The following is a 19,103-nucleotide window of genomic DNA, read 5'->3' as shown; positions in this document are numbered from 1 at the left end:
GTTTAGATGTACAGTACGTTATATTTTACTTCTTGCAGAGAATATCGTTGCAAAAGACGTACTGTACCAACCGATACTGTACGTAGATAAGTTTCCAGACCATTCGTGGTGTAAAACTTCTTTATGGCCTTTTTCAAAGTCAACCGGTAGTTAGTCTTAGCACTCCACAATTACTTCGATTCTAACGAGCCCTTTTGGTTTCCCCGCGATGTACTGTACTGTATTTTCGTTTCCACATCCTCGGTTATAAAGTCGCGAGTGCCGCCATCTCGGCTACCTAAAGTAACATTAACCCTACTCACGAGTTAGTTCTTTGAATTTTTGCATATATATAGGTTTTCTGTACGTCCCTCTTATTCCGGATAAACCAGAGCTACATATTAACGGGATTTAGATGAACAGTTCCACCGTATTTAGATTATGGCAATCAAATTTGCTTTCTGAATAAAGTAACTACGAAAGTTTAAAAATTTGATTCTTGCCAAGAATGGTTAACAACAGAATTTTTATTGTATTTCTATAATATCGTTAAAACGTATAAATAAACGAAGATTTTATTCGTATACTAAACATACGCGTACAGACTTATCCCGCAGTACTCACCCGTTAACGTCTGCGCTTCGAACATCCACGATCGACCCCGCGCCCGTATTTAAATAATTAAACCCGATGACGACGTACGTTTAGAGGCTAAAGCCGCGTGTGACGTAGAACCGTCGACGTCGTACCGCTCGAGCTTCCGGACCGGAAATTAATTTAATTTGCATAAATCCGCGCGGTAGGATACCGCGTATTAATAAAAATGGAGACGAAAAATCGGATATTTTTACTTTAATTCGGTTTTTCTATATATTATTAATCGAAGTCGGTCAAAAAATATTAATTTGATTATAATTTATTGAAGATTTTAATATTACAAGACTATTAGCATAAATTACACCCCGTCGCGTTTCGTTTTCTCTCCCGTTTAAGTTTATTGTATTTATTGTCCTAGACACGTGCCGATGCGTGTTTTTACTTCTACCGGAGATTAATTACATCTCGACGCAAATAAAATACGTTCGCGCGTATTTCTATTATTCACCAACAAGAAAATCAGACACGGTAACTCCACATTATAAACACTTTATTCTTTGACGGTCGTAAAACCTTCCGCACGTTTCTGTTTATATTCTAAATCTTAAAGCTGGAAATTACAAAGCGCTTCATTTCTTATCATTTACGAATTGTTAAATCTCGTTCGACAGCTTTGGAAAATCTCTAACAACATTAAAACACACAAAGTACGCGTCTCGACTAAAACATCGACTGGCGTAGAATTTGTTGTAAAATTTTTATTGTCAGAAAATATACGACATTATTAAAACTTTGTCGCGATTGTACTCATTGCGCGTTTCTCTAACACACCATAAACGTGTTTTATATTCCGATGCAGATTAAACAATAATATATTAACAAACTTAACTTAATAACTATCCCTTTTCTGTCCTAAATGTACATTTAATAATAAAAAGTTAAAACTTTAATTACTTAATACAAACCGGTGAAGACACTTTTGCATTTGAAGCATCGGTTGGCTTCGATTACTATGGAGTTTTCTATTTTGTGCGCGGTCATTCCGTCTACAGTTACGCTCTTCTCCGCCTTGTTTTCCGACAATGCCGTCATAACGGCTCGTAAATCTCTCGGGTCCTTAAATTCCGTAAAGAGGGGATGACCGCGGTCTTGGTCTTCCCACCCCAACAACATAAAGCCGTAGTCTTCGGTCTCGTGCTCGCCCGGCTCGTCCAAAATTTCAAAAGTTTCTTTGGAGTTTGTCGCGTCCACTGGCTGGTCTCTAGAATAAGTATTAATTAAACTCAAATTATCTATTGCCTCTTCTAGTGGGACGGATCTTTCCTCCGTGCGGGGAATCCCATCTCTACCGCTTCCGTAGTGAGACATCTGCAGTTCTTCCGACGTCAGTCGAACCGCGGCCGTCAGCGTGTTCTCGTGTAAAACGAATGCCGTAATGTTCAGTTCGAACATCTTTCCGTAAACGTCTTGAATCTAACGAGAAAGAAATATTTTTATTCGATTAATCCGTATTTAGTTATAATTATTAAATTATGTATTAAAGTGCTTATTAAATATCAAAAGTGTCAATCTATTGGGTTGATCGGAAAGTAATTTCGTTTTTTCCACAGAAAAATAAGTGCAATATTCTTATAATAAATAAATATTTTATCGAATTATATATCGACCATTTTGGTCAAATACCCGTCGTCGTTGTTTCCGGTAGTAGCACGATTTCGCATTCGTTTACAAAAAACTGATCCGAGTGATTTTCGACATTGTCATTTCGAGTAAATGTCTTACAGTTGAAAAAAATTCGTTTAGACCGGAACGAGTAATAATCCGAGTGTGCCCGATCTGGCGAATACGGTCGGTGCGATAACGCATCCCATCTAAGCTATAGAGCTAGTGGAACTGCGTTGAGCGTCACCTGTACGCAGGCAAAGGAAACTTTTTCGGGAAAACACCAGCGTTGTTGAGTTAGATACGTATTGAGACGCGGTGCTTATTTTCTGCCTGCGATAATGAAAAACAGCTTTCTGCCAACAAAACTTCAAAAAATAACTGTCGCGTGGTGGGTTGTAGTGTTACCTATATTACTGAGCCGCCAAGTACAATGTTTTATTCGTTCCCGCACGAATAATAGGCCTACCCCGGGACGAAAGAGAAATGGCCGACTGCAATTTAATTCCCGAGGTTAATTACATAATGATGCGTTGCATTCTAACCAATCTCCGATCTCCCGTTAACCTTAGTCGGCTCTATTTTAAATTTAGTTCTCTGATGTAAAGTTTAGTAATTTTCTTTTTTTATGTTATTTTGTTAATCTGACAGATATTAATTGGCACGTGATGTGATATTTGAATTTACGAGATCTGTGGAAGAAAGGAGTAAGAAGCAAAATTAGTATTTTGAGGAAATGAGGATAAGAATTTCCCTGTTAATACAATACTATTAGCTATCGCTATGGTCCTTATTGAAGTTCCTTTATATATATGGAGAATTTAATTATTTCATTATTTACCATAAAATAGATATATAGTTTACTTCTTCCACACCACCCTTTAAATTGTACAAAATTAAGAGTATAATAAATATCAGAATATTAATACTGCTCAGTCCCAATGATCTACAGTCACTTCTCGAGTTACGACCATTCGCACTTATGACGAAAAATTTTTAAAATGTATCAATATTTTATAGGTTTCGTGGAATATATATCATATACATATATATCTTGCACGCTTTTGGCGATTGATTGCGTCATCTTTAGTTTTGTTGTGTAGTTAGTTACCCTTGGCGTGTGCTTGTGTAAGATGGCTAACTGTTTTGTTGAAGTACATACAGTCACTTCTCGACTTACGTCCGAAGTTGCGGAACCGAACCCGTCGTAAGTCGAGAAGTGACTGTATTGACTAATGCGGGCATTACTTTGACCTTAAACTGCAGAATGTATGTATATATTATATATTATTAAATATATACTTATAAATAATATATAAATTTAGAATTTATCAAATTTCTATTTATTAAAATATAAATACTTTTACACGTAACATACAAAATTCATACAGGATAAATTCGTATGTTGCACGAATGCTATTATTCCTCAACGACAATCAAATGAACAAAATGTCGAAACAAAAGTAATGAACACCAAGTACTCACACTGAAAAATCACTGGTAAGATTGTCATCATCGGAATCTTCCTCACTAAAATGTTTTTGTATGGTCGAAGCGGATGATGGTTTCCAAGTGTAACATTTTATCGTTGTTGCTTTTAAGAACTCGATTTTGTAGTTTAATTTTTATTAAATTTAATTGCAAAAAAATACGTTCGACTGCTGCACTCGAATGAGGAAGCGATAAAAACATCTATTTACTGCCAAAGTAAAGTAGAAAAATATAGAAATATAGAATTAAAACGAATGTTTTGAAAGGTACTAAATTGAAAGGAAAGATATTAGGATTTCATAAATAGTACTAGGAAAATGGTGTTGGGTATCTTGGTACTGGAACAAGTAAAAAGATATTAGATTAGTACAAAAGTACTAGGTGAAACAACACTGGCGCTGTCTTTGTAGCCCCGTTTCTGTTACCCGGCGTCGCCGCTAGTGGCGCCTCGATCTAGTTTCGCCGTTCCTTCCACTAGCTCTATAACAGTTTCTGACCAGTTACCAAACTCGTGTGAAATTTGGCATTATCGTGGTAAAACACTACACTTTCTTTGTCGATCAATTCTGGCCTTTTCTGTTTGACGATATTACTCGATTTGTTTACTCGATGGCGGTACACTTTGGAATCTATTGTTAAATTGTCTGGTAAAAGCTCAAAAACAAATTTCTTTAAAATTCTACCATAGAGAGCATCTCACGTTAATAACGCGTGGAACCCATACATCGAGCTTTGAAACGAAACCGATTCGTTTTAAGTCATAATAAACGGTTCGATTTAACAGATTTAATCTCTTAGTGATTTCGCGCGTTGTTATACGGCAGATCGCTTCGATCGGTACCTTTATTTTGTTTTCGTTGGCTTCGAATGGTCATCCAGAATGTGGTGTATCTTCGATATTAAAAACCCGGGAGGAGTCCCCCTAATAAAAGGGAGGGGGTGGTGACGATTCGGGGCATTCGTCGTCGACCTTTTCTAAAAGCGCGAGTTCCGACCCGCCGCCCCCGTTGCTCGTGAAAAGACTTACGAGAAGGACTTAGATACGTCTACGACTTAATTTGAGGTATTTGTCATCTGGCGAACTTACTGCCAGCTCTCTCTCTCGATCGGGGTTGCGAGAGTATCTATATTAAATCTTTTAGCAATTGTGCTAAGCATCCGCGTTAAGCTTCCGAAATGTCGTCGTAGAATTTGTAAATAATATCCGTATCTGTCCGAAAAGACTCGATGGTGTCGGTCCGACGAGGTACGCGTACCGAGGAGGTGCCAACCCCGCGGTCACATATATATATCGATATTAATTTATGCAACTGAGCATAATGTGTCTTTTGCATTCTCGGATGAGAAAACATTAGACAGCAAATTCTTTAAATAATTACTTTATAATAAGTTGCAGGTACTGGAAACTTTTCTACGACGTCATCGTTATTGCAGGGAATAAAATTCCTCCATTTGAGGATATTTTAAACATATTTTGTGGAAAATTCATTATGTCAATCTGGAAACCACCACTTAACCCAAAACAGTATTCGCATTAAAAGGTAAGCGCAATATGGTGGTATTTGCAATAAAATAATCCACGAATATCTGTAAGTTGTATGAAAATGTCTGGAAAATGGAAGATCTGACATAAAGACAAATTGCAATAATATTGATTCACCAAGCTATTATATACGTGTACATAGAAAAATACTCATTCTTAAAAGGAAGTAAGACATTTAATTTTTTTTCCATTTTATTTTCAAAAATAATTAAGAAAAATATCTCAATTTCCTTTTATCGAGGTACTGAAGTTGGTTGTTAATTGATATTAAGTAATAATTTAATAAATAAAATTCATTCGATAAGAAATATCGAATTGAAAATGGTCTTCTGATGTTAAAAGCAACTTGGTTTCGACATCAAAAGACAAATACATACACAATATCCAATCTAAACCTCTGTTTTTAATTGTCAAATTAGATAAAATGTTATAATGACTGTCGACTTAATTTCTAATAATTAAACTTACGTCTTCATTAAGATAGAACGACTCTCCCTCGATCGTCCGTCCCGCATTGCAGTAGGCGGCTATGCAAAATATAACGGCTTCCGAACTAAATTTTTCGACGACGTTTTCTGAAAAACCAAAATATGTATCATTTATAACAGAATCCGTACGTTAAATTAAATCGTAAATTCTAAATTATTATAAACGATAACGTTTAAACGTATTATTTAGATACGAAATAAAATATTTTACCGATGTCAAAATTCTAAAAACAATTCCGAAAAACCTCTTTATTTTCTCTTCGTTATTATTTATCATTGAATTGAAGCAAACTTTTTATGCCGATTGCAAATCTACTCCGGTCCGAGCCTAACTACAACTGGTGAAAGTAAGAACAAATTCTGATCTGTCGACAAAAAATTCTGAATAGATCACAGATTTTAATTAAGAACACCTGAAAATTTGAAACCTTTCTGGTAATATGCGAATACTTAAATGCACTCGCGCCTGCAAATATAAACTTAAACTTTGTGGAATAAATTAAAACGCATTGAAATCAAACTGTACTTTGACTTTCGAGTATTATGATGAAATCCAAATAAGTAATAGAGCGAGCAATAATCGATCTGAAGATGGACACGAGTAAATTTTGGAATATTTTTAATGTGTCTCTTTATACACTAAAGTAACTTAATAAAAAACATCGGTAGAAATGACCTCCTTCCATAAGCTCTTCCCTGTCTAAACATAAAATTGTAAGAAATTCTTTCCGGTGTCTGCGTAGTTAAAAATTGTGTAAGTCGAATACCAATAAACTAAGACGAATAATTGCTATTTGCAACCCAAAGATGCCAAATAAGTGCTGGGGGTCGAATATAAATGTTTTATTGTGTTTCCGACATACGTAAAAGAGATGTACGGGGTCCGTACGGATACTTCCGTCTGCGATTCCCCGACCTATTAATTAAGTCTCTGCATTTCCCCTTTCCATTTTGTAATATTTGGCCAAGTCAAATTGGCAGGATTATCATCTCCACATACTGCGTGTGGCCAGCAGCGAAGAATACAACAAATAAAAATACGTGAATTGCTTTCCCCGTGGCATCGACTGACATCGACTGACCGCAAGGGGTTAATTAATTAACCGGATGTCGTTCGGGTCAAAAAAAATTGGAATAGTGTGTACACGACATAATTGCAATCATTTAAGGCTTGAATTTATATTTGTATTATAAGAGGAAGGATAAAATGTAGACGGATAAAGTCTTGATAGCTTTCACGAGTCAATATCTATTGGTTCGAGCGGCAGCACACACCAAACGTTCACGTCGGAGTTGATTTTCTTATGCTCTCTATACAATCTGCATCGTTTGGCTTTAGTCATTTTGGGCTTTTCTGATTCCTTTTAAATTTTTCTTTGCAATGATATACATTTCTGTTTATATTTTCTTTGCAATTTCTTCGACATTATGAAAATTTTCTTCAACTTACACCATTATTGGTTTATAAGTTTACAAATTATATTTCATTGGTTATTGCTAAATAATATTGTAAGTCCTGTCATTCTGTACAAATCAATATCAATTTCAACATCCTATCTCTTCACGATTCAAAGTTACACAATGTCCAGCCATTGTGCTGCCATTTTCAGTGTTCACACACAACCACAAATCCCTTTCACAGCTGCAACCTCACTACCCACTAATTTGAATACAAACATAAACCTTTTATACAAGGAAATTTTAATCGTTAAATCATCATTTATAGTTTACGAGAGATAAGCGCAAGAAATCTTGCCATTCTTTTGGTCGCTACAGTTTTTGTACACCCCTATACCAAAATGAATTTAAGAACATATTTGGATCAAAAAGGAGTGAGAGCGATAGATGAATTGCACGGTATATGCAGATTCCTTGACTTTCCAGGTCTGTACAGACATTGGACGTATTGTGAAGAACCAAAATTTACATTGGTCTTTGGACTGCGAATGTTTTTACGATCTTCGTCTCCATTCAATTGTTATGCAAATAATGATATTGTCTTTGAAAGAAAGAGAAATATTTATATTTGAAGTACATTTTAAATCTAATATATTTAACATACACAAGTATCCAAAACCTAAGGACAGATTACATTTTTCTATTAGTGTGCAAATATTGACAAATGCAAATAAATAAATTATGGGACAACTGTATTATTCAACACAGAGGATAATACACAATGTGTTGGATTTTACAAATCAAAGCAACAAATGTAAGTCTTTGGTGAGAAAGATACAGACAGCTGTTGGATAGAGGTGGAGAATGGATGGAAAGTGCCGACCGTTATCTCGGTAGAGAGACTTGTCGGCAAGGAATATATCCACCTCAAACCGTGATACAGCACTCACGACGTCGTGGCATGCTAGTCACAGACCGGCTTGGTGACTTTTCCAGCTATCACCATTAGCGACTGTATTTGTTCTAGAGTTTTGGACACGTGCATATATTAGGATCCGAACTGGATCCTTAGAAATTTTCATACAGCGTCCAGGGGCAATAAGAAAAACAGAGCACAATCACGTGTATGTATATTAATGCTGCCTACCGTAAAACCTAATGCTAAGCCAATGTATATTTTTGAAGTATTTTTATAAATAATAATTAAACTTCTAAACGAAAATAATATATTTTTCTTTCTTCAGAATAAAATGTATAACAAATTTAACATTTCACAGTAACTTAAGTGTTTGGGCATTAATGACATAGTAGAAGAAACAAATATGTTTTTCTTATTTAAAACAATCATTAAGATATAATAATACCTGGATTAAGATAAATCTCCTTAAAATCTTTACTCTCTGAAAATGTCAAAAGTATTTCTTGAGCCTTCTTAAAAATCCACTTGCCGTCTGCGGGACTTAAAAACCACCCGGTAAACCAAGGCACGACATCTTCCCACTGTCTAAGTCTTTTCTCGAAATAACTCCTTTTCAGTCCTTTTGTGTTCGACTTCTCCAATATCTAGATTATTAAAATAATAAAGAACTTTATAAAAAAAAAGGTATTTATAAATGGTAATTTATTAATATAGAATGTCATAAGTAAACCGATCGATTCGACAATATTCAAGATTAAATTGTTAGAACTTATTTATTCGAGATCGGTCACACATTTCTTTAGTACGAAATCTATAACTAATCCGAAATGATTCGGACTCGAGCGTTATCGCGATTAAACTATTTCTAAATTATTTCGGAACGACGAGGCACTTTGCCAGGGTACGCTGCTTTAGTAGCCTTAAGATGCTCACGCAATCAAAAAAACCAATACTGCTGCTCTTTTGTTTGAAAATCCTATTTAATCGTAAATCAAAACATTAGTTAGGTACAATAAGGAATTATAGCCAATACTAGAGAAGTTACATCTGAAGAAGTCAAACATACATTCCAATATGCATTGATATCGGCCACAATTGATGCACTGGTGAACAGTTTAATAAGCTTTGATTGGAACTTCCGTAAACCCAACAAGACGACGGAAGCAAACGTCACTACGTCGACGTTTGAAGACTTTTATCGACGTAACTTTGGGTTAATACGGACGAGTGGTAGAAATGGCATTAATAATATAACAGTGGCATGCTGTGACATTTGATGATAGGGATGCTGTGTTTACATAAAAATATTAAACAAATACTGGAAATGACAAAAATAAACAATTTATTTATTTTAATTCTAAAATAGATAATTGACACGAAACAAAGATATAAGAACTTGTTTTTAGTACTGTTTATAAACTAATGCTATTTTAGAATTTTTTCTGCCAAGTTCTTAATTACTTTGTCATAAAAACTGCTGGTCGTCGATTACGTCGGTATTTAAAAGCTCTTTTTCCGTCGAAAGCCGGGCTAGCGACGACGATCTTTCTTCTGACCGAGTGTTCCCGGCCAACGTATCGATTCGCTTTGTGGTAGAAAAATGTGCTCGAGACGTGCACTGCCAGACGGTACCGTAAAAATTAACGATATTAAATCATATAATTCTTTTAATACGTCTTTGTTCGGATCGTCATTAATTATTTTTTTACGTCTAAGAGCGACTTGCCAATATAGTCAAGACACGAATATAAATATTTTATAATATTCTTCCCATTGTTTAACCGAGATAAACTGTCCTTTATTATTATTATTTTCATTTCTTACACTTTTTAGGAATTTCCATGCTTTGGTGCATTTTCTTCCTCCTACATATGTTTCTATTCTCTACAATTTCTATCCCAACCTAATCTTTTCTTTTCCAGAATTAATTTCTTTGCCGATTTTCTAAGTTCTTTATATCTCATTCTATCCTCTTCTCTTTTGGTGTTCATCCATTTGAAGTAAGTTACTTTTTTGTTGTATCACGTTTTCTACCCCTTTGTCCCATCAAAATTCTTTAAGAGTTTTTTCGTGTTCTTTGATTTGCCCTAGAGCTTCATTTGCTGCTTCGTGTAGTGCTGTTTTTATATTTTTATATAATTCTATAGTATTATCATTCTTTTTCTTCCAATTTTTGATCTAATCTTGTCTGAAACGGTCTTCTTGTACTTTCTTCTGCTAAGCTTTCGAGATTAAATTTAGGATCTTTGATTACTTCCATTTCCTTTTTTCCTTTCTGTGACTGTATTTCTCTTCTGTAAAGAATAATGATATTTGCTCTTACTAAATAGTGATCTGAGCCACAGGTAGCCCCTCTATGTGCTCTTACATCTAAAATTTTAATTTGAATTCTTTGCTTAATAACATAGTCAATGATGATTTCCACTGTCTAGTATGTTGAATCCAAGTACAGCCGACCCTTGATAATCCGACGCTTTTGTAATCCGACGTGCTCGGTAGTCCGACGCACCTCCCGTCGAGGTCACCATAGTCCCCGTCCCGTTACGTGTCTGCTTGCACGGAAGGATGTCGCGACGTGAATCTCCCCACCCAATTCTTACACGACGACACACATTTCTTGTGTTTTCCGTGAGCAATTCTGTACGTACTGTATTATTTATGCCTATACATACTGTATGTACATTTATTGGCTTCCATATTTCTTTTAATAAACATGTTTTAGTTAACCAAAATGGGTGTTTCATTTCCATATTAACCTAGGCAGCATTTTACTCATAAAATGTAGGAATATTGTAGGCTACTGCTAACAAAACAATGCCAAATACGTAATCACTTTCGGTAATCCGACACCCCTTTGGTCCCGTACCTGTCGGATTATCAAGGGTCAGCCGTATATTTATGGATATCTTTATGTTTAAAGAACCCATTATACAGAAGTCTATTAGCCTTCTTCTATCGTCATTTGTTACTTTTCCTCGGAATTGTCCAATAATCTTGTTATTTCTTGATAATCCTGTTCTTGCATTGAAATAATCCAATAACATTATTTCTCCTGTCCCTCCAGTTTCATCTATCATCTCTTGCATCTTGTTGTAGAATATATCCTTACCTACATGGGTTTCATCTTCGTTTGGTGCATAAATTCCAATGATAGTTATTCGTCTTCCGAAAATATTTAGGTTAACTTTCATCATTCTTTCATCTATTTTTTCATTGTTGGTAATATTTCTCTTAAATTTCTTTTGTATCATCTGGATCCGACGCACCTCCCGTCGAGGTCGGCGCAGTCCCCGTCCCCTTACGTGTCTGCTGTAGTCTTCCGGTTCTTCCATTCCCGACCCTTTCTTTTTTGTTTCTGTTAAGATCACAAAGTCAATTTTTATTCTTTTTATTTCTTTAACTATGTCTTGTCCCTTTGATCCGATCCCTTGTACATTCCACGTAGCAAAATTTATTGTCCGTTTACCTTCCCTTAGTCGTTTACTATGCAATTTATCCGATTTCATTTTCCCGGAGTTTTCTGTCGTGGTGTGATTTTCTTTTATAAGAGATAGGGTGCAGGTCTATCGTTCCTGTTATCGGGACGAAATAGTTTCGTATTAGAACCTTTAATATTTAAACTCGATACCTTATTTCTCTTGCTATACAAAATTCGTTCGTCTAATTCATTCGAATTTTCGACTCATCGTCTATGCTAAAAAAAATCATTTGTGGCACCGACTTCAATTTTGTTTCTGTTAGTTAGCGTACTGTATTAAGGGATATTTATTGTATAATAATTGTATTCCGACGACAACACATACTTAACATAAAAATATTTTAGATTAAAAGAATACTTTAACTTTCTAGTTTAAGTGTTGCATGGAAAATTGTACGGTAGAGTTAATTAATTGTATGTATGATTTAATTTAAATTTTCCAAACTATGTAGTAACAATTATTGATTAATTCATAAATTATGATTTTATTTTATGTGCAATAACTCTTAGGAACATTAGTGTATATTTAGGAGAAATTTTCATTTCCTAAAAATATTCTGCATCTTTTTTTGTAAATTGCATTGTGCCACAAAGTAATATGGTGCAATGCATCTTATGAAAAGAAATTGCTGCCTGCAGACAGCTACATCATAGTCAACCATATTGTCAGCAAAAAATACACAATACAGCGGAGGAATATTCCTTGACTTTTTGACAAATTTCCCGACTTTCCACAACTTTTTATGAAAATTAATGAAAATTTTTGACTTTTCGGGTGAATAGGAACCCCGTACAGTACATGTATTATATCAACCAAATTTTTACTTTGAAAATCTGTTTGTAAAAATGGAGCACATCTCAAATTTAAAGCAATACAATAACAAATTATCAAAAATTAAGGACAATGGACATACATGCATTGTGTGCAACAGAAAAATTGCCATAAAACTTGAAGACGGCTATGTATACGACACGATGCATTTACAATTATCTACTATGCATGTGAAATATACATAGTAAATATGTGATTGTCTGCTATAACTTATATATACATAACAATTGAAATAATCTCTTATCGGTTGTAGGAAGTGCAACACGACCACCTACGAACAATTCAGTGTAAGCAAAGTAATATAATGTAAGTTATTGCAAATGTGCTGCTTTTCCATTGCGCATCACATTGCATCACCTTTACAATACAATTTTTAAATTTTTACATACCTTTGTATTGACTTGAAATTTCCTAGTTGTTTCGGACATGAGAATAGTGTAGCAATTTCTTTTCAATACTTTCAAATAGAGTTCCATTTCCCATCTACGGATGTGAGAATTCTTAACAATGACAACAGGTTTATTCTGGCGGCAATACTCTTCCAATCTTTAAATAATAAAAATTCATTACCTTAAATATATAAACTTTTTCAACTTTGCTACAAATATTAATTAACCTTTATAATGAATGCTTGAAATACTAATTTAATAAAATCTAATTTAAAATTTTAAAAAATAAGTTATTGAATAACTTTTAATAAATATAAGTATTAAGCTGTTTTATATCGGAGAGTTATGCCTAACTGTTAAACAGTTAAGTACTGTAATCAAATCTTTTCCATATGAAAAGGATTGTATGGCATATTTGCTTAATTGCTTGTCACCTAGATCCACTTACCTTTCTTCACACCAGTCGTGGGATTTTCGTAAAGTATCCACATCTCTTTCGGTGGCCAAACGTAACGAAAAATAATCGTCTGCGCAACAGGCGACCGAATCTTTGTATGCATCAAAAAGAAGATCCCTTAACAATTCTTTCCGTGTACCCGGAAAACCTCTTATCACAAAAGCAATTCTGCCGTGGTTGTTCAAATACTCGATCGTGTCTTTGTCGGTCAAGTAAACGAAGTCAAATATTTTTTCTGGTGGTACGTTGTCGATGGGAACGTATTTTGGACGAGAACCGCCACTTATTTTTTCTTTAACTTTTTCTAGTAGAGAATATTAAAAAAGATAAATTTTAAAATCAATAATGAAAACAATTTTTACACACATTGATATTCTTTTGTTGTAATGATAAGATATATTTAATAAAAAAAATATACAAACTATTTTAATTGAGCAGATTCTAGAATGAATCCTAATGCAAGTTTTATTTGAATTATTAAATTCTCTCTCTATTGGCGAGTTCTTAAATCATACACAATGTTTTATGCTCGACGAGTTTATGTGAATTTCAGTGAGTGACTGGACATTCGGTATACAATATTCATAAACAATATGCTTTTATCTATCAGAAAACTACTTATAACCAAGAAATTAATTTAAAACATTTGAATCTGGAAGACAATGATGAACTCCCATAGTCTGTGCTACAGAGACGATTGAAAGAAGTTTTGGATCGTCAATAGTCACTACATCGAAGTGCCCACCAGTGCCCACCAGTGGTCGAGCGGCCAAAACCGACGAACACCGACGGTCGATCGTGGATTTGCACGACGGGCTGGTTATGTAGGGATTTCTGGGTTTCTGTCATGTTTGTAACATTCAAATAGGGACCAGTTTCCCATAAAAGACTTCCTGGGAGCAGTCTTCCTAGGCAGATCACCCATGTGTCATTGCCATATACAAAAAGCAAACTACATTGAATCTCGCCTGCAAGTCATTTAACTTATTCAATTAACTGAAGAAATATTCTGAAGATAAACAAGTTCCTAGATTGGCTCAACTAGTGTTTATGAAATTGTGCTACCATTAATCAGTTAACCACTGATTAATAAGTATATTTTCTTTGTTTCTAATCACGTACATACATACATCCTTGTTTCATTCAAAAGTAATAGTTTGATTTTATTTATTGTAAACAATGTATGGTATAATTTTGTCCCATCACAATTAATCAAACATTTCATTTACAAGCAAAAGTGCTAAACAAAGAAGTCGGTACGACAAAACTCGCCCATTCGACACCGGGCAATTCTTTAATTTGTCGATCAATACCAATAAAAATAAATAAATTTCAGAAAGTTTTGACAAAAGGCGCAGAGTTATTAAGCTTCGGAATGGATGAATAAAATTGTGTCCCCCACATACAAACATCCATACACACAGAGAAAAACCCCCGAAATTTGTTTTGCATTTCTCGACGTCCAAAGGTCCGCTAATCCAAACATGTGAAAATCTTGGGGGGGGTCACTTTTGCACCAATCTTCACACTTTCCTTTCCTGACTGTTGTAACAATAAAAAATGAATTGAATAAACTTTTAAAAGGAAATATATTTTAGTCTTTTAAATTAAATTTTTACCACTGATTTTTTAAAATGTAGTCTAAGGTATTTGGATTTTAATTGACTTTTGTTTTCGATTTTCATTAATATGTAACAGCTGTTCTTTGAACGGACGAATATGATAAATCTACACAATCTATCTACACAATATTAATATTGTAAATATTAATGCATAATTGCAATTATTGTAAATATTTACAATATTAATAATTGCAATACAATAATGTCGTATAGATAGTATTTTAAGCTACAAAATTACGACAATTCGAAACATAAGTAAATAAATTCTAAAATAACCATACCGTCATTTTCTTTTCTTCTAGACCACGCCATTTTCTGTAACAAAAACATATTTTAAACAGAAACCAAAATAGTTAATCTTGTTTTGATATTGTAAATTAAAATCATAATCATTTTAAATTATCTTTAATAATAATATAATGTTTAATTAGCTATTATGTCATACGTATATATAATATCTACGAAATCTTTACGTACTTTAAAACTGCAACGACTAACATTCTATACGAGATAAAAATAATGTAAAAAAACATCGAGAAGATAATTTATTCTCCTTTTTTACGAGAAATTCTTCCCAAGTGGCAGGGCCGAGAGAGAGACGCCAAGTATAAATTACCTAAATTTGTATCTGCCGTTCACCCTCGGGTTTTAAAGTCCCGGATATCCCACAAAGAGAACCGTCGTCACCGTCTCTACATATTTCGTAAACCCGATTAGTATTTTCCTAGATTTTTGTTAGGAATAATTTTCTGGTATTTACTATGCATTGTGAATAATAATTGGCACATACAAATTTATTGTGCTTGGGAGAAAAAACTTGGCACAACTGAACACTTAAACTCGTGTTATAAATCATCATTTAAAAATATGATATAATATACTAACCTAAAAAATGCCTAAAATTAAATTGTTTGTAAATATTGAAATTAATCTTAACCGTATCGTGAATATCTTTGCCAAAACCAGAGCCTGGCACGAGCCGACGCAAACGTATCGCGAGAATTGTGCCGTACGGCGCGTGGCGGGCAACGACCGAGCAATTAAGGTGTCGCCCTATTGCTCCGGAAACGGCGGAAAGCCCAGAAACGAATCTGGACGAGACAAAAAATCCAGAAATTTCTGCGGGTGGTCGGGCCCGGCTAAATCCATAACGGGCTTTATAAGAAGGCCTCCTTTGTGCCAAAATGATAAAAAGAGAAAAAAAGAAAGAAAAAAAAACCTCTAGCATTGCCAATTTGGTGATTTTGGCAATAAATTTGGTGTTTTTGGTTAGCCGTTTAATGCAGTTTGTTAAAATTTAGCAGTGTTCAGACACTGCTAAATTTTAACAAACCTAGCAGTGATTAATACTTATTATATAAAATATCATACAATGCACTATCTACTTTGTATTCAACATTTCCATTACCGAAATCTGTCTAACGAGTAATACCAATATTACAAACTTATTATTGCGATTACTTTCGAACTATCGTCATTACGACCGCGATAACCGACGGCGAACGAAACGTTATTAATTTCGCTTTTTGGGAACAAAACGAGGATTAACATACACTTTCTTGTTAATTTACAAACTATTCTTTAATTCGCTATATTATCGAGTTCTTTGTACGTCGGATCCCAACGTGTAGGTGGCGAGGATACAAAATTTAGTACACCTAAAACACCTCGATTCTTATTATAAGTGTCTATATCTATACTTAATCTACTTACAAACTATAAGGAGGAACAAAATGGAGAATATAAGGATAGAACAAGAGGGAGGTGGAATATACCCGGGTTTTACTCCGGAAGCTCCGTAATACAAAGGGCGGGGCTACCGTCGACTCCGATCGTCCACGCTTTACTCGGCTCTCTCTTCTTTTACTTTTAATACATCTCTCCGGCGTATTTCGTCGACGTCGAATCCGTTCGACACAATCGGCAGTTCCGTAGGAAGTTCTCGGCCTCCTCTAACGGACCGGACGGCTTCCCCTCCTCGACCTCTCTCGTCGAGTTCCGCTCTTCCGACCCTTTCGTCCCGATTCGGAGCTCGTTCTCCTCTCGCCCTTTTCCGCGGAGATCCCCGCTCCTTCTTCATATTTCTCTCTCTTCTTTCTCTCCATTCATTTTTTTTACAACGTCGTTTTTCTCGTCGGAGGCATCACTCCCCACCGGACAGTAAAGCAATTAAGAAAGGAAGTCTTTTTTCTTAGTCGACAGGAAAGGAAGAAAAACAAAAGAAACCTTAAGCCTAACTTAAATTTATAAAATTATTAATTACAAAATACGGTAATATGGCCGACGGCCACACGACAATAGTTTGAAAGTTCCACAAGTTTTGCCGATAATCCGCAATGTTTTTTATTTTCTCATCATTTGCATTCCAAAATCGGGCTCATCTACCATGTAAAATTGGGCGAGAAAAGTCACGTGACTCGTGACCGTCGGAAGCTCCTAAATTCCAACCAATAAGGGAAGACTTTACATTTTCTCTCCCTAAATTCAGGGGGAACCACTAACAAGTAAGGTGACACGACCGGGTACGATCTCCTTCGGGTTACATTTTCGGTTTTAAAACCGAACATGTTACGTAAATGCCAACGACGCAAGTTTAACACAAATTCAAGCGCGCTATCGCGAAACCGAAACCGAAACCAAACCGCCGACGTTAATTTTAAAAAATTATTTTAAATTAAACACATTATTAATACTTATTACCATTTTTCTATTATTAGTATTATTAAATTAGAATACAGACGAATTTTCTACCGATTTCGCGATTGTTTATTATAAACGATAAAAATGTAAACAACAATTAATTCATTCTAAACCCGGTTATATTAACGTAAATATTAATATTTTTACATTTTTAAGCTCGTATCTAGCCTTAAACTCGAAATTTAAACAAACTTACCTCTTTTCGTAGCAAAAACGAAAACGGTCGATAGAGCGTCTCTAGCAGCCAGAAATAAAACTAATTTCTCTGACGTCACCGAGTGTTTCCAATTGGCCGGCAGTTCGATGATCAAACCAATAGCTTGGACCGTTTCAAACGAATCGGATTATTCTATTGTTTGTTTACTTTAGTGCGGCCATTTATTCCCAAACTTCTTCCACGCGCCGGCCCCTTTGTTTCGTAAAGTTACACCCGATTTCCCCAACTGTACCCCGTCGCCCCTAACCTATTTTCCCCGGTGAGAAAGGTTTGGAAAACTTCGGAACTTCGGAAAACTTGAAAAGACCTCCCCGAAGGCATCCTCGGGCAGATCGCCCGAGTGTTGCGTTGCGTAACTTAATAAAACAAACAAACCTTTTAAGGGTAAAATAACGTTATAAGCGTTGCCCCCAAAGTCGAAGGATTAAAACGTAATTATTATAAATAATCGTCAATAATTTAGATCCGGACGCAAATATATAATTAGAATTTAAAGAAGGCCTAATAGAATACATTGGCGCGTGTTTCTATTAATCACTAACGAGGGTTAATGTTACCTACGGTTCCAAGATGGCGGCTCGTCTGATTCCAGCAAGGAAACAGTGGGGACCAGGCCGGATTTACCAATCCAGGGGCCCTGGGCACAAATTCGGTGGGGGTCACCCCTTTAAGAGTAGGCAAATTTGATGATTTAGAAAATTTACACAAAATACTGTACTTTCAATTAGATTTGAACTAGGAAGTTGTATATTTCATTTAAAAATAAGGTTATTGTAGACATAATTAGTTTACACAATAAAATATATGTATTTTAATTTAACCGAAAAATACCCATGTAAAATTTTTTCCCGAAATTTTCCGATGTTTCATAGGTTTTTTCCCAAATTTGGTTTTCTCTGCCTGTTGCCCTCATAATTAGACCACACTAGGCTGTCGCGGTAATAGAAAAAAATTATGTTTAAACATAATTTTTTTTAGTTTTGTGGGGGCCCTGGGCACAGGTCCCAAATGCCCTTATGTAAATCCGACCCTTGTGGGGACGCACGTTCTAACCTAACCTAACCTGTTCTAATAATTTTGTCGGTAATAATTATGGCAATTTATTAGAATAGGTTAGGTTAGGTTTTTTTTTTTTTTTTTTTTTTTTTTAACTCTTTCCGCCCTGTGGGCACTAAGAGGGCCTCTTTTAGAAGGCCCATTATGGGTTCGGCCAGGCCCACAATGGGGCGACCGGGTGGTGAGGGACGGGGCCCGACATATCCGAACGGACCACCCCCGAAAAATTCCTGGGGATTATTCGACCCGTTCGGATTCGATCCCGGTCCCCCAGA

General features: G+C 35.3%; 1 protein-coding gene across 1 annotated transcript; it reads right to left on the bottom strand.

The window, feature by feature from the left end:
• Nucleotides 1-1,109: 1,109 nt before the first annotated feature.
• On the bottom strand, nucleotides 1,110-17,796 carry LOC136981525 (2',3'-cyclic-nucleotide 3'-phosphodiesterase-like). The gene is made up of 7 exons (XM_067277830.1): nucleotides 17,752-17,796; nucleotides 15,137-15,170; nucleotides 13,225-13,537; nucleotides 12,777-12,933; nucleotides 8,523-8,721; nucleotides 5,741-5,847; nucleotides 1,110-2,049 (listed from the first exon to the last, which is right to left on the bottom strand). Exons 2-7 carry the CDS (start codon nucleotides 15,165-15,167, stop codon nucleotides 1,531-1,533), a joined length of 1,326 nt encoding a protein of 441 aa, XP_067133931.1. The 5' UTR covers nucleotides 15,168-15,170; nucleotides 17,752-17,796; the 3' UTR covers nucleotides 1,110-1,530.
• Nucleotides 17,797-19,103: the final 1,307 nt, after the last annotated feature.

Source organism: Centruroides vittatus, unplaced genomic scaffold (genome assembly GCF_030686945.1).
Source record: "Centruroides vittatus isolate TY-2023 unplaced genomic scaffold, ASM3068694v2 contig_767, whole genome shotgun sequence".
In the NCBI taxonomy this organism is placed as follows: domain Eukaryota; kingdom Metazoa; phylum Arthropoda; class Arachnida; order Scorpiones; family Buthidae; genus Centruroides; species Centruroides vittatus.
Note: the sequence above shows the minus strand (reverse complement) of the source record. Positions and strands in the feature narration are given on the sequence as shown.

Bases quoted from the DNA above. Each gene is read 5' to 3' on its own strand.
- LOC136981525 (XM_067277830.1), bottom strand. From the start codon at position 15,167: ATGGCGTGGTCTAGAAGAAAAGAAAATGACG. The intron at 13,538-15,136 runs GTATGGTTATTT...ATTCTCTACTAG, and splicing joins TAGAAGAAAAGAAAATGACG to AAAAAGTTAAAGAAAAAATA. The intron at 8,722-12,776 runs GTATGTAAAAAT...TTAATAATCTAG, and splicing joins AATTTCAAGTCAATACAAAG to ATATTGGAGAAGTCGAACAC.